The following is a 13937-nucleotide window of genomic DNA, read 5'->3' as shown; positions in this document are numbered from 1 at the left end:
GCTCGCGCGCGGCCGGCAGGTGGCGGTGCTCTCTTGGCTGCGTGGCGGCGTTAAGTCCCCTCCTCCCGCGCTCCCTCCCTCCCGGCTCCTTTCTCTGCGCTCTTGCTCAAGCTCCCAGCGCCCTCCCGCTCTCTCGGCCGCGGTGTCGTCCGCACCGCCCCGCCGCTACCTACCGGCGACCATGGCGCACCGGGGACTCCCGAGCGCCCCGAAACGTCCTGGCCCTACTGCGCCGGACCGGAGCTTTCAAGCTCTGCCGCCGCTGTGCTGGCCACGTTCGTGGCCGCTGCTGCTGCTGCTGCTGCTGGTGCTGGTGGCTGCCTGCGGAGCGATGGGGTGCTCCCCCCAGACCCAGCGCCAGAGTCCCAGTGTGCAGGTCACCAGGCTGCTGTCCACGGGACGCACAGAGTCCGGCAATCGCAAGGATCCGCAGGCACGAGAATCGGAGCCCAGCGCCCCGAGTCTGGGTCCGGGTTCTGTTTCAGGTCCCAGCACCGATGGCGCCCCAGCTCCGGGCAAGGGGCGCAGGGCTCGGGCGGCGCCAGTGGCCGGTGCGGCTTCGGCTTCGCGCGCACAGGTCTCGCTCATCAGCACGTCGTTCGTGCTCAAGGGAGACGCGACGCACAACCAGGCGATGGTACACTGGACAGGAGAGAATAGCAGCGTAAGTGACCTCCTCACGCCCCCCCACCCCCCGCCCTGACCGGACACCTCGGAATACCCAGGGAGACTATCACAGCCCCCTATTTCCGGACCACCCGCGGTCACTCCTGCTGGGCATTCTTGGCTACTTGAGGGACGGGTCACCTCGGCGGCGCCCCTATTGGCTTCTGGCTATGGGTTACTTTTGGAAGGGTCCTCTAATTTGTGAGATTCGGTCTCACTCAGAAGGCATTTCTGAAGATCTGGGGACCACAAGAATCCCTGGCCTCTAGATCTGGGCTACAGGAAGGTCCCTAGAGTCTTCAGGATCTGGGCAGCATGGGACAACTCCGGGGCCTTGAGGGCTACCCAGCTCTGTGCCGCGTGGATGGTGGGTGGGTCGCCCACACACTGCACTGCACTCAGCAGCTCCAGAGTGCACCTCTGGAATTGCCGACTCTGGAGCCTAAGGACCTCATCTTCACTGATCTTGGGGTCCACGATATCCCCATCAGTTCCATGTCCTGTTCGAAGACATTCTAAGATTGCTTCTCCTCGTGTGTCCCACGGCTGTCTTTGGTCCGCCTGTACCACGGGGTTTTTAATGAGTTAACGTTCTGTAGTCTTTAGTGCAGGGTGCCAACTCCCTTTCTGCCTTCTCCCATATCTCCCCCCTCTGCCTGGAGATCTCCAGCATTCTTCACCCTCTTGCACTTCCACATCTAGGATCCAGCCCCTCCCCCTTCTTTTTTCCGGTAGTGCACCCCAAGGGGTTTGTTTTTCCTTGTTAAAGGCCAGAGTCACTCTGTCCCCTCTGGGGAGTCCGAGGTATGTGCACTCCAGGTTTACAAGTCTGTGCTATCCAGGGAAGTGTGTTTTCATGAAGAGAGAGAGCTAGGAATCCCTCCTTACTGCCTACACCACACTTCACTCAGACTTTCCACTCCTCCCCCATCCCCCAGTAGGTGACTCCACCTCTTCTCCTTGTTCTAAGTTTTGAGGAGACTGCATAGGGCCAGAGTCCCTGAATGCACTGGGAAGTGGAGTGAGTGGGTCTTCTTTTTGGGTTATCAGGTGGACATAACAGGGCTGCAGGCACTTTACCCCTATCTCCTATCCTTGCACTCTTGGTAACTGCTAGGAGGCCCCAGCCCTGCTGGCCCCTTCCCTACTGGCTGGCTGCATCCAGGATGCAGGTGCCTTCACTGGCCCCTAAGTTAATGGCATCTCCAGGAAAACTAGCAGCCCTCCTAAGGCAGAGCTGGTGCTGTAGATGCAGCTGGCCAGCAGGGGGCAGTCAGGGTGCTGAACAGAGTACTTGGGTGCTCCTCCCAAGAAGGGTGTGGAGGTGCCCTGATGCTCTTCTTAGCTACACCTTGAGCAAGCCCTCCGACTCTAGGTATGCTGCTGATCCCAGCCTTTTAGTGCTGGCTAGTACCTAAAGATAAACCAGGACTCCTGGGCCATTCTTGAGGACTGAATGGTAGCCCAGAACACAAGAACTGAAAGGGACAGAAGCATAAGTTCATGGATCTGAGGTGCTGAGGTGGTTAATCCAACTAGCTTGTCACTTTGTCACTTAGCTTCATGATATGAATGAAAGGAGTGAGATACCAGGTGGGGGTGATGGATCTATAGGAAAGGGGACCAGCTCTAGGATGGGTTGGTGTCCAGCTGAACCCCTTATGAGATGACAGCCTGGGCCCTGAGTAGGCTCCTTGGAGAGTTGAGGATGGAGAATTACTGGCTGAGCTTGGAGGGACCCTCTTCTGCAGCCATTATGACATGGGGGCAGGTGTAAGATGTGGACACTAGAGCCCAGCCTGGCACTTAGCTGGCACCTAACTTATGATGGATGTATGGGGTAGCATGGAAACACTTCCCGGGCATCTCTCTGACTTCAGTCTCCTCCCTTCTCCCTACTCATTGCACCCAGCCCTGGGTCATACAGAAGATGGGTTTCTCTCCAGAAACCCTGACTGGGGATGTGCTCATAGGTTTACCTTGCCTAAGAAAACCCAGGAATAGAAAAAGATGGGTGAGGGCTGCCACTGAGAGCCGCCTCAGGAAACCGGTTCCTTTAAACAGGACTCTTTCAGATCTGGTTGTGCATAGCACATTCTTGGCACACGAAGTGTCTTGGAAGTGCGCTGCTCCCCCTCCATGCTCAATGTGCAGCCACAGGGACAAAGATGAGAGCCAGCACTTGGCAGTTGGCTGTACCTCTTGCTTGAAGCACCGCCTCTGCAAACTTGGACGAGACGGGAGCAGACTGAAGGACTCTGTGAGTGCTGTCTTTATAGAGTTGCCTTTCTGCCGCTTGCCTCTGCCTTCTGCAGATGTGGTCCACAGCAGGCAGAGCGTTTGCTTTATCATGTCAGGTGCTTTTCAAAATGAGAGCGCTGGGGCGGGGGAGGGGCACAGACTCTGAAATGGCATTAGTGAGAGCATCCTGCTAAGGGATGGGCTCAGGGATGGCGGGACTCAAGCTGGTTCCCAGACAGTCTCTGTCACTCCAGCTCTGGGAACATATGTGAGTTTTCCCTGCAAAGGCTCGATTCTTCCTGCTCCCATGGAGATAGGGAAGAGGACTCGCTTGGAAGTTCAAACAGAGCCTCTCCAGCTGACGTTTAGCTGTGGTAACACATTGTTACAAGTGAGATGAATCCTTCGTGGAAAGGACCAGGGTTGCCTTTTGATGGGCCTGGGTTGGGCTGTGCACACAGAGCTCTGCGTCTCCACACTGCCCTTGGAGGCAGAGAGGTTATTTGAAGGTGGGAAACAGATCCCTGTGCTGGGCTCCATCTGAGGGGTGGCATTTTCTTGTTAGCCTGGTAGGAATGGGAGGTAGTGTTTTGGGGAAAATTGCTTGCTGACAGAGCTTGTTTTAAGCATGGCTCACCTGGGTTCCTTCCCATATATCATTTGAATACAGCTCATGGTTTAACTTGGGTGTGAACTTTATCCGTTGCCAGGTCCTATCTCTGTTCCTCAGACTGCCAGGTTACTTCTCTCTAGCCTGCTCTGTGTCTCCGGAAGTGGTGGTGGTTGTTCACAGATAATTCTGGGAAGATTAAGCATACTCCACTCCAGACATCTGGCTGGACTGGCTCCCTACCCTATGTCATGTTATATAAATAAAGAGAGCCCAATGCAGGTCAGAAGGTGAGTTCTCTGTGGTGGACGGTCAAGCGCGGGCTGTTGGCCTGTTTCTTGTATAGAGGGATCATGGCCTCTGCCTGGGTTGTATGGGAACTGGGTTAAGGCCACACTGTCGAGCTCAATATAATGAAATCATGGCTAGAAGTCCCATTCCTGATCCACTTGTTTCGTGGTCCTGGACTTCAATTTATGGACCTTGGGGGAGGGGCTGACACAGTCTTGCCACCAAGAGCAGGGAGCAGGTCTCATTTGCCATCCTCTGAGCAAGCACCTGAAGCTCACAGTCACCTGATGGGAGAGATGAGATAGACATCAGGACGTCATCAGGGAGAATAGCATAGAAGAGGCAGCCTCAGGGCTGGGTCAAAGGAGGAGTAGCGGAGTGGAGAAGAGAGGGAGGGTGTTCAAGCTGGACAGACAGTTTGAGTGAGACCTGTTAGGTAGGAATTTGAAGGTCACAGGTGCCACACAGAGACACCAAATACATTGTGTGGGAGCAGAAGCCTGAGCAAGAAGCTGGGAGGGAAAAAGGTTGCCCATGGTCCCCAAATGTGTGGCTGAAGAGCCTAGGGCAGTGTCAGGGTGGTGAATATTTTGGCTACCGAGCCTGCTGGCTTGGGTTTGTCTCAGGATCACCCCTCTGGCTTGGATCCCAGGACAAATGGAGGAGATGCTCTGGGCTTCTGTCTTTGCTGTGGAAGGGGACTTGCAGGCACATAGGTTGGTTGTACAAGGGTCAGATTTTGCAAGTGAAATGCACAGATCACAGCATGGTGTGTAGCTAGAGGTTATCCTGGCATCCATCTCAGGGGTGGCCCGAAAGGCCACAGGAGGAGTGCAGGGTTGAGGCTAGCAGGACTCCGTACTGCTTTGGGAAGAGGCTTCTGGTCTGTGTTATGCCTTGGCTGTATTGGGGAGAGGGAGCCTGAGGGGGGTGTTCAGGTTAGGAGAAATGGTGTCCCCTGCTGTGCCAGCTTCTTACTTTCTTCAGTGCTGGGCTCTGCAGCTCCAAGTCAATCTCTGCCTACTGAGACCTTCTGAGATCTGAAGTGAATGGGTCCGTGCCTGGCACAAAGCTGACTTACAGCCCTGTTTCCTAGAGCTGTGGTTTTGTGGTGCTTGTGGTTTTAGGGTTTTGTATTAGAAGTATCTCAGTGGCTCCTGGGCACTGCAAGTTCCTGAGTTCAGGGCTCCTGAGAACCAGTCTCCCTTTGTTCTATGGCTGGAGCAGAGGTCTGGCTTCCCGTGGGAGCTGAGACTGGCAGCTAACTTGTAGACACCGAGCACTTGTCCTTGCAGTCACTACCAAAGCATCCAGTGGCCACTCAAGTGAGACAGAGACCAAGGATGCTGTGGCTCATGCTGAGTGTCTGTCACAGGGGCTGTCAGGTGCTTGCCACTGGAGTGCAAGCCTGTCAGGACCTTGAGTCTAGTGTCTGGATGAAGGATGAGAAGAAAGACAGCAATGCCTGTGCCGCGGACAGGTGGCAGTCAAAGAGCAGTGCACCGTAGGGTCTAAGGAGGCAAGTCACAGGAGCACATGCTAGCGGTCTCCTGTTTTGTGCTGAGGGTGCCCCAGGGTCCTGTGTGAGGGTGCCCCAGGATCCTGTGTGAGGGTGCCCCAGGGTCCTGTGTGAGGGTGCCCCAGGATCCTGTGTGAGGGTGCCCCAGGGTCCTGTTCTGAGGGTGCTCCCAGGGTCCTGTGCTGAGGGTGCCCCAGGGTCCTGTTCTGAGGGTGCCCCCAGGGTCCTGTGCTGAGGATGCCCCAGGTTCCGGTGCTGAGGGTGCCCCAGGGTCCTGTGTGAGGGTGCCCCAGGGTCCTGTGCTGAGGGTGCCCCAGGGTCCTGTTCTGAGGGTGCTCCCAGGGTCCTGTGCTGAGGGTGCCCCAGGTTCCGGTGCTGAGGGTGCCCCAGGGTCCTGTGCTGAGGGTGCCCCAGGGTCCTGTGCTGAGGGTGCCCCAGGGTCTTGTGCTGTGTAGAGCAGTAGTATTGGAGGGATCGCAGATGCTGAGGGACTCGGCCAGAATACGCATGTAAGGGTGATCATTCGTATCCTGTATAACTTTCTTCATGAGGGAGGTAGTTCGGGTGACACCGAGGGCCGCTCTTGAAGGCAGGGAAGCCATGCTGCATTTTCACTTGGGCCCAGGTTGACACACTCAGGTCAGTGAGCAGGCTCTGCAGCCTGTGGGATGGCATCTTCTCATGCAAACATTTGAAATCCAGTGCGAGCACCCTAAGACCCCCCCCCACCCCCACCTGCAGTTCACAGAGATTCAGCTGGGGAAGACGAAGAGGCACAGATGGGGTTTGGGAAGGGGTCGGGCAGCTCATTTCAACTGTGAAGTCTGAGGAAAATTAAGTCAATTGACTAGGCCAGTAAGCTAGGCATGGGAGCGGTGGAGGCCCGGGAGGGAGGGTTGTAGGCCTACGCCATAGTGCAGGCCACCTGAGCCAGGAGCTCTCTCAGGGGTTTCCTGGCCATATCTGAGACTCTTGGTTCTGGCGGCACTACTGACTTCTGCCTTCCCTGTTGGACATCTCCTTTGGCTGGCAGTGGACAGCTGCCTTCCTTCGTTCTTGTCCAAGGTCAACAGATATGATGTCATTGTGGATTGAGGTCCCCTGCATTTTATGTGATCTTTTTTGGGCACCTCAGGTTTGATCCCAGAGGTCCCAGCTCCACTCTCCCAGGCCCTCCAATAGACCCTAAGGTCCTGTCTTGGTCAGTGCTCTAGTGGGCAACTCAGAGTCCAGAGGACATGCCTCCCTCCACTCCTGCTTGTGTGTGTATGTGTGTGAGTAGTGTGTGTTTGCACATACATGTGCACATGCATAGACTGGATTTTCAGCTCTGTGTGTGGGCAGTAGAGCCATAGGAGCCGTGCTTGGCAGGCTTCTGTGTATTTGTGGAGACACTGAGCTCTGAGAGTTAGGATTGTTTGAGAAAGGATGAGATGTCTGCTCTAGGCCCTGCCGAGGACTGTCAGCATTGGATAGGAGGCTGGGCAGGCTGAAGTGTGAGTCCCTGTGTGGTGCCACCCCTGGTAAGTGTCAGCATGGGTGAGAGGCTGAGGGGCTAGAGTCACTAGTGTGAAGCCCTGTGTGTGGGACTCGTGCTGCCCTCTCTGCCTCTGACCCCGGGGACTTGCCCTGTCCATCAGCATGCCCACTTGTCTCCCCATCAATCCCCCGATCTCACTCCTTCACTCTCAGTCAGAAACCCACTCCTCCAGTGTCTGCTTCTGCTGGTATTGTTCCCCCGTGTACCCATAGTTTCTTGGGTCTCAGTTTCCTTGTCTGTAACATGGGCAGCAGTGCCCAGTGATTTCCAAATCACTACTGACCCTGCTATGGACTTTGTGCATACATTTAATTTATTCATACTTTATTTATAGATATGGTGAGCAGCATTGGGAAGGGCTTGAAAACCCCAGTGCTGGTACACACAGCTTCCTTTTCTTAATGACACTGTAGGTGCAGGCCTTAATGTCCCAAGACTCCAGTGTAGACTCCAGCATCAGGTGCAGCCAGATTCCCCTGCTTCTGCTGTTCTAGTTGGTTGAGGATAGAGCCTCTCTGAGCTTGCCTTTAGTTGGTAATGCAAGAATAATAATTCTGTGTCAGGCTAGTTTTCTAGCTTGGGCACCCTGTGGAGCCTGGCCAGAATGGGTGGAGCTTGTACAACAAGGGTGGAGCCTGGTCAGCATGGGTGGAGCCTGGCCAGCATTGGTGGGGCCTGGCCAGCATGTCGCCAATGCAGTCTTCCACTCTGTGGTTTTCCAGGCCATTGGATATCACTTCCTTGTTCTTTCTTTTCTAGCGACAGTGCAGGTCCCAGCCCTCAGTAGCTGTGGACTCAGCCAATATTTGCTGAGCATTTCTTGTGTACCTGGCAGGGTTAACTGTTGGGGCTGCAGTGTGGAGCCCAATGAAGCAAAGACCTCGCCTGGTGAGATGCTGAGTAGAAACAGAATTCTACCTAGAGTGTCCTAGGGGCTGTGTGAACATGTGGGTGGAGGATCTGGGGAGACTCCCTAGAAGAAGTACAGATGGATCCAGTCTGAAGGACAAGGAGAAGAGACTCACTTAGTCTGAGGTGGAGAATGAGAAAGAAAGCAAGGATATTGAGGCCAGAAGGGAGGTGAGGAACTGAGAAGCCTGGAGAGTTCACAGGCAGAGGAGGGAGACGGTTGGCATCAGAAAGCCTGGCTCAGAGGTGCCAGGACAGCCCTTCAGCAAAGTTCCTGACACACTTCACACACCCACTTCTGCTTTAATGAAGGGGCTCTTTAGTCTGTAGTTGCAGGAGGTTCCAGAGTGCACTCTAAGGAGGTCGGACATTAGCTCGTCTGTGCACACCTGCAGGGTCAGAGTGCAGTCTGTGGCTTGCTCAGGCCTCTCTGGAGTTGATGTTACTCCACGGTGATGATTTTCCAGTCAGGTTAGGACTTGCCAGGAGTGATGTGAATGAGCACAGAGTTGGAGCTCCTGAAAAGGCAATTGAGGGCCTTCATGGGCCCTGAGCTTACAGGCTGCTTTCTGGTTGGGGCCCTCTGGGATCCATACTTTAAGAGTCCACTTCTGCTCACCATCTTGATGGCTCTCTTTGGATGCTCTGTGGGTTATCCAGGGAGGCAGAGCCCTGAGGGTGTAATGATGTTACCAGTACTGCTACTCAGGGTCCTTTTTTTCAGGGTGCAGGGAACAGGGCTGTGCTCTGACCCTGCAGAATTTATGGTTTGTCAAATGTGGATACTAATCTATACGTGTTAGGCTGGTTTTGGTCTGCACATTATGGACATCAGCAGAGTGCCTACTTGTATCAGACCATTTCATGGCTGTCTTGGGTATGGGAAACCCTTTCAGGGTCTTACATGAGTGTGATCTGGATTTTGAGTGTCAAAGAAGCCACAGCATGGTAGGGATGGGCATGCACCGCATGGCAGGTCCATGCGATCACACGCCTTCCTGGACCTGCCCCATAAGGCTGGAAACTGAAGACACAGGCACTTTGCTCCAGCCTGCATAGGTGCTGGGTGCTGGCGACAGCAGACACTGGGCCTTTTCTGTGACACCCTAGGATCGCCGACATTTTGCAGTTCACAGAGGGTTCATCACCCTGAATCCAATTAAGCTCCTTTCATCATTTGAACACTGAGGGAGGGAGAGTAGACCCTGGAAAGGTAGAAATGAGAAGTAAAAAGCCTACCGTTCTTTGAAGGTGGAAAAGTCCCTTCCTAGTTTGTGCTTTTGTAGCGGTTGGTTGCTTATTTGCACAGAAAATTACAATCATTTAATTAGTTTCTCCTCACACCGGCTCGGAGATCTTAAAATAACAACACTCGCCGTCCTTACTAATTTTCTCGCAGAAGCAGATGATTTGCTCCGATGTTGAGCTGGCCTCAACTTGAGCACAGCCTGGCTCTCGCGGACGCCATTTCCTGATGCTCACAGAGTTCAGACGAAAGCAAGAGGAGAGCCGGGCCAAGTACAGGCTTCTGTGCAGAACGATCTTGAGTCTGAGAGTTCCTCTTGAGGGTTTTTGTGTGTGTGTGTGTGTTTGCTATTTTGTGAAGTGTCACAATAGGTCCCCCACCTGGCTCAGGAGGAAGTGGTCTCTGCCTGTCAGGGTCACCTCCTGCCTCTGCCTCTGGTGCAATTTGATCTTCTCATAGTGTTCTCCTCGGTTTCCTAGAGCTCTGGATTAGGGACAATAAACGAATGACCACAGCCCCTTAGTACCTGCCACATCAGGCTGACTGCGTCCTCTCACTGAAGAGGCGATACTAACGTACCGCTTACAGTCATGAAGCAACATGCATGCAGTTGTCCTCAAAGGTTGCAGGGCACAGCCATTAAGGGCCCCAGGCATGATTTGAAGTTCATTAGTCTTGAACACAAATTCTCTCTTTTATAAAAATATAAGAAATATTTTGGGGTCATTGAGATGTCTCAGCAGATAGAGGTGCTCGCTGCCAACCCTAAGGATCTGAGTGGGATGCTTAAAACCTACAGGGTGGAAGGTGAGAACTGATTCCTGCTAGTTGTCCTCTGACCCATGCATGTGCCATGTCATGCACGAATGCACACACATGTGCACATATATATGACATAAATAAAAAGTGCAAACATTTTTTAAAAGTAAATATTTTTATTTTTCTTTATCATGATTTGATTGTGGTTATATAACATTTCACATTGTACCTATTTTTAAATACACAGCTCAGCAGCCTTAGGGCACTTGTGTTGCTGTGCAACCATACCCACATTCATTTCCAGAACGTTCTCCAGCTGAAACTTTGTCTCTACTAAGTGCTAATTTCCCAGGCCTAGTAGTTATCACTCTGTGAATCTGACAGCTCTGGACCTCATGTGAGTGGGACTACAGAATCTCTGTCTTGTGATTGGCTTGTTACCATCATATTCTCCATGTCCTTCCCATGTTATGACATGTGGAAGCATGTTCTCTTTTGGGGACTGTATAATACTCCATTGTATGGATGGAACACATTTTGTGCCCATTCCTCTGATGGTGGGCCTTTAAATTCTTTTCACCTTTGGCTGTAGTGAATGAAGCTGTGAATGCAAACCCACAGGAACCTGCTCAGTCCTGGCTTCGGATCCTTGGGGTATTTGTTTGGAAATAGAACTGCTGGGTAACAGGGTGAGTCCGTTTAACTTCTGGGTCGAGCATGAACTTGAAATGGCAAAGTCTCTTTTGTGCTGCCTTGAATTTTGACACCTGCCAGGTTGGTGTATGGTTGCAATCCCCAGAGAACCCTGAGCATGCCTGGCCCGCCTGTGCCCAAGAAGGAAGGTGGCATGGCTGTTGCTGGAACTAGTGTGCTTTTGTGACTTGAGACAGAGGTTGCTGGCAAACCCAAGGCATCCACATCTGTAACTTGTGTGACCGAGAACTGTGTGGTGTGGTGCTGGGTCAAGGGTGGGGATCATGGCGAACTGGGCTCAGGGTGGGAGTCACCATCCTGAGGCAGAGGTGTCCTCCATGTATTGTGGAACCCGCAAGTTACATTTCAAGTTCACACCCCCCGCCTCTCTTCCTTTTAGCTTTTAGGCATTTTTCCCTATTGACTTCCTCATTGACCAGCTAAGTAATTCAATTTTCACTCCGTAAAAATAAAGCACTCAATAAAAATCCCTATGCTTTTCTCAATTTATTCCCATCAATACCGCTTAACCCTGTTGGAGTTTGTTGTCTGATTTATCATTTGATGGCCAAGAAGGGCTTCTGGGTGTTTTGAGTCCTACAACCCAAATACTACTCCTCTCTGTGTATTGAGCTGCTGGGTCTCCACCCTTTTTAGAGTCAGGCTTTGAGAAGTGCCCAGCACACACAGTGTGGAATTTCCTGGCTTGACAACCCCTCATCCTGGCATGGGGGTTCCTACCTCTTTGTGCCATAGACTCCACCCACCTCACCTCTGGAGAAATGGGGGAGGGGGCACTCTCTCAGAATGTGGATGATATAGTTACTGTAAAATGGATAGGTATAAAGGAAGCCAACTTTTTGTGAATTTATCAAAACACAACTAATCTGTTTGAAAACATCTGAGAAGAGACACGAGGGTTTTGAAGCTGGGAGCAGTGTATATGCCGCTTTGAGATAGAGAATAACTGTGAGCAGCCTGAGGAACTCCTATGGTATCTACTGGTGATGGAGGCCCTGGTCCTCCTGATGTTGCTATGACCTGCATCCTGTTTCTAATGGAAGGAGCTGTCTCATTTTGTAGTCTGAAAATAAAGAGGTTGTCTCTTGGGCAAAGGTCATGGCTCTGGAAGATTCATCAGAGAGACATATGCCAAGAAACGTGGTGCTGGGCCAAGGATGGGAATCATGGAGAACTGAGCCTCCATAGAGGCTGGCCTCCAGTGCATGGTAGATGTTCAGTTAACATCTGGTGTCTTACGATACGCTATGACAAGGGACCACTGAACCAACCCAGAGGCCCAGCTACTGAGCTCCTGTAAGCATAAAAGAATTTCCATCTTGTGCTGCAAGGTCCGGGGTACACCTCTGCAAGGGAGCAACTATAAGAGAGATGTATGTCTGCCCAAGAGGAGCCATGCTGAAGGGAAGCAGCTTCCTGACTCTTGTTGGAAGTTGTGTAGCCAAACTACATACACCACAGGCTGTGCCGATTACTGGACCAGCCTCAGCCCTCCCATCTGACTGGGTCAGCCAGGAGCCAGGGTGCTCAATGGGGAGAAAACACTGGCTCCCAAAGGAAGTTGAGACATTTAAGTAGTGTCCTTGTTCTCAGTCTCACCTCACTTATGAAAGGCAGAGCCAAGCAGAAAACCCAAGGGACACACTACCTAGCCTTTGTCAAAGAGGGTTGACAGAGACTGGGGACTGTGGGCAGGTGCAGTCACTGGAGAACTTTCTGGAAAGAGCAGATGGGAGGATCAGGGGCTCAGGTGTATGGGGAGGGGGAACCTTCCACACAAAGCACTTATCTGTTCCACTGCAGACCTACTCAGTCACCCTCAGTCTTTCCTGGAGCGCTCACTGCCTTGGGGTCAGCCTCTAGGGGGTATTAGCTTTGCAATTCTGGGGCTCCTCTGAGGAGGAGGATGACCTCTGCATGTGTTTGGGGCCTTGGCTTCATTCTGTGCCCCAGGAATTGATATGCTACTTCTAAAAAGACTAAAATGTTGCCCTTCTTGGAGGTAGTGACAGGGTCCCTCCTACTTGCAGCCCCCTTCTGCCCCCTCCTGTTCACCCTACCATGCAGCCTGGGTTGGGGGGGGTCTCTCCATGTATGCTCTGATGTGCTGAGTGCTGGTGTTCCTGGGTTGCTGTGTACCCACTCTGAGGAAGGGCTCTCCCCTGCATTACTGGGCCTTGGTTTCCCCACCCACTAAGGTACTGTTGCCCCTGGGCCGTGAGGGAAGGGGCCATCACACAGTTGCCAGAAATTATAATTTTCTTGCTTCTTAAAACAGGCTTCCACGTGGTCCCATTTTCCTCCTATTTTCAGAGTTGCCCACTTGACTGAAACAAAGGCCCTCGGGCCCTCATGGAACACTCATCTCTAGAGGCTGTCTCTGAAGAGCGCTTTTCCCGTTGACATCTGGGTTTTCACAAGTTTCCTGATCAGAGTTATGGCTGGAATGCTACCTCTTAAGAGCAAGTCAGAATCTCTTTTTCCTGTCACTGGAGGCAGAGAAGAGGTCTGGCAGTGACCAGGAAACCTGAAACCCTACACTTGGGGGGTGGGGTAGGGGCTGGTATAAGGACAGGACCCTTGAGCTTCTAGTTCAGTGCTGACTTTTCTCCTTCCTGGGGCGAGGCTCTGAGTGGCAGCCACTGATACAGGAGAAGCTGTGGAATTGAGGCGACCTCTTTCTAACCTGGCTGCTCCAGCTTGGCATTTGGTTCTGGCCACCTGGGGCATGCCAGGGAGACCTATTGTCCCTCTTTTCCAGAGCAAGGGGAAGCCCTGCATCCTACTGTGTTTCCAGAGGCTGCTGCTGGTGGTGGTGGTGGTGAGGCTACTGTTTGCTAGAGACTTTGAGCATGGCCAGATAGAAGGGCAGTGCCAAGGCTCATCTACTCTTTCCTCTCATATAGACACACTGTGTGTCAGACTTAGTTCAAGGGCTTTCTGAGCTCAGAGATGCAAAGACCCTCCTGGCTTGCTTGATTCAGTCTTACGGGTATGTGTAAGATGGCCTAGGATGTCACCTATAGAACGTGGGAGGTTGGTCAAGGGCTGTTCAATGGACTCCTTGCATGCGTGAAGTCGAAGGCTCCCGCTTGGATGTGGCTTCTTAGTTCCTACTATGAACTAAGTACAAGTGAACAAGTAGGTCACTTGGTCTCCACCTTGCTTTGTTGCCCACGCCCTGTCTCCATGACTCGAGTTCTTCCTGCTAATGGGGTGGTGTGAGATGGTCCCTGAGTGGTGCTGTGCCTGGGGCACCTGCTGAACATGACAGTCTTGTATGTGTGTTGCTGCCTGCATCCTGGAAACCCTGAAGTGTGTGACTCTGCTCTGCCTCCATCCTGGGAGCCTGGCCTCCCCTCCCCTGGGTTTTCCTTCACTTTGGCATTTATAGGACTTGCCTCTGTCTCCTCCTATTGGGAGCCTCTCTGGTCTTGCCACG

At 52.7% G+C, this 13937-nt stretch overlaps 1 protein-coding gene across 5 annotated transcripts in view; it reads left to right on the top strand.

Moving 5' to 3' along the window:
• Positions 1 to 13937, top strand: part of Sorcs2 (sortilin related VPS10 domain containing receptor 2) — a 450334-nt gene that overhangs the window by 77683 nt on the left and 358714 nt on the right. For 3 of the 5 annotated variants that reach the window (XM_076938387.1, XM_034508299.2, XM_076938386.1), the window contains exon 1: positions 103 to 664. The exons of 1 other annotated variant lie outside the window; for it this stretch is intronic. In XM_076938387.1, the coding sequence (XP_076794502.1) occupies positions 182 to 664 (483 nt within the window). In that variant the 5' untranslated portion in view covers positions 103 to 181. Of the gene's footprint in view, positions 1 to 102; positions 665 to 13937 lie in introns of those variants that run through there. One more of the 5 variants, XM_034508300.2, reaches the window with a different exon arrangement.

This window comes from Arvicanthis niloticus, chromosome 7 (genome assembly GCF_011762505.2).
Source record: "Arvicanthis niloticus isolate mArvNil1 chromosome 7, mArvNil1.pat.X, whole genome shotgun sequence".
Classification (NCBI taxonomy): Eukaryota; Metazoa; Chordata; class Mammalia; order Rodentia; family Muridae; genus Arvicanthis; species Arvicanthis niloticus.
The sequence above is the reverse complement of the archived record's forward strand: the minus strand, read 5'-3'. Positions and strand labels throughout refer to the sequence as shown.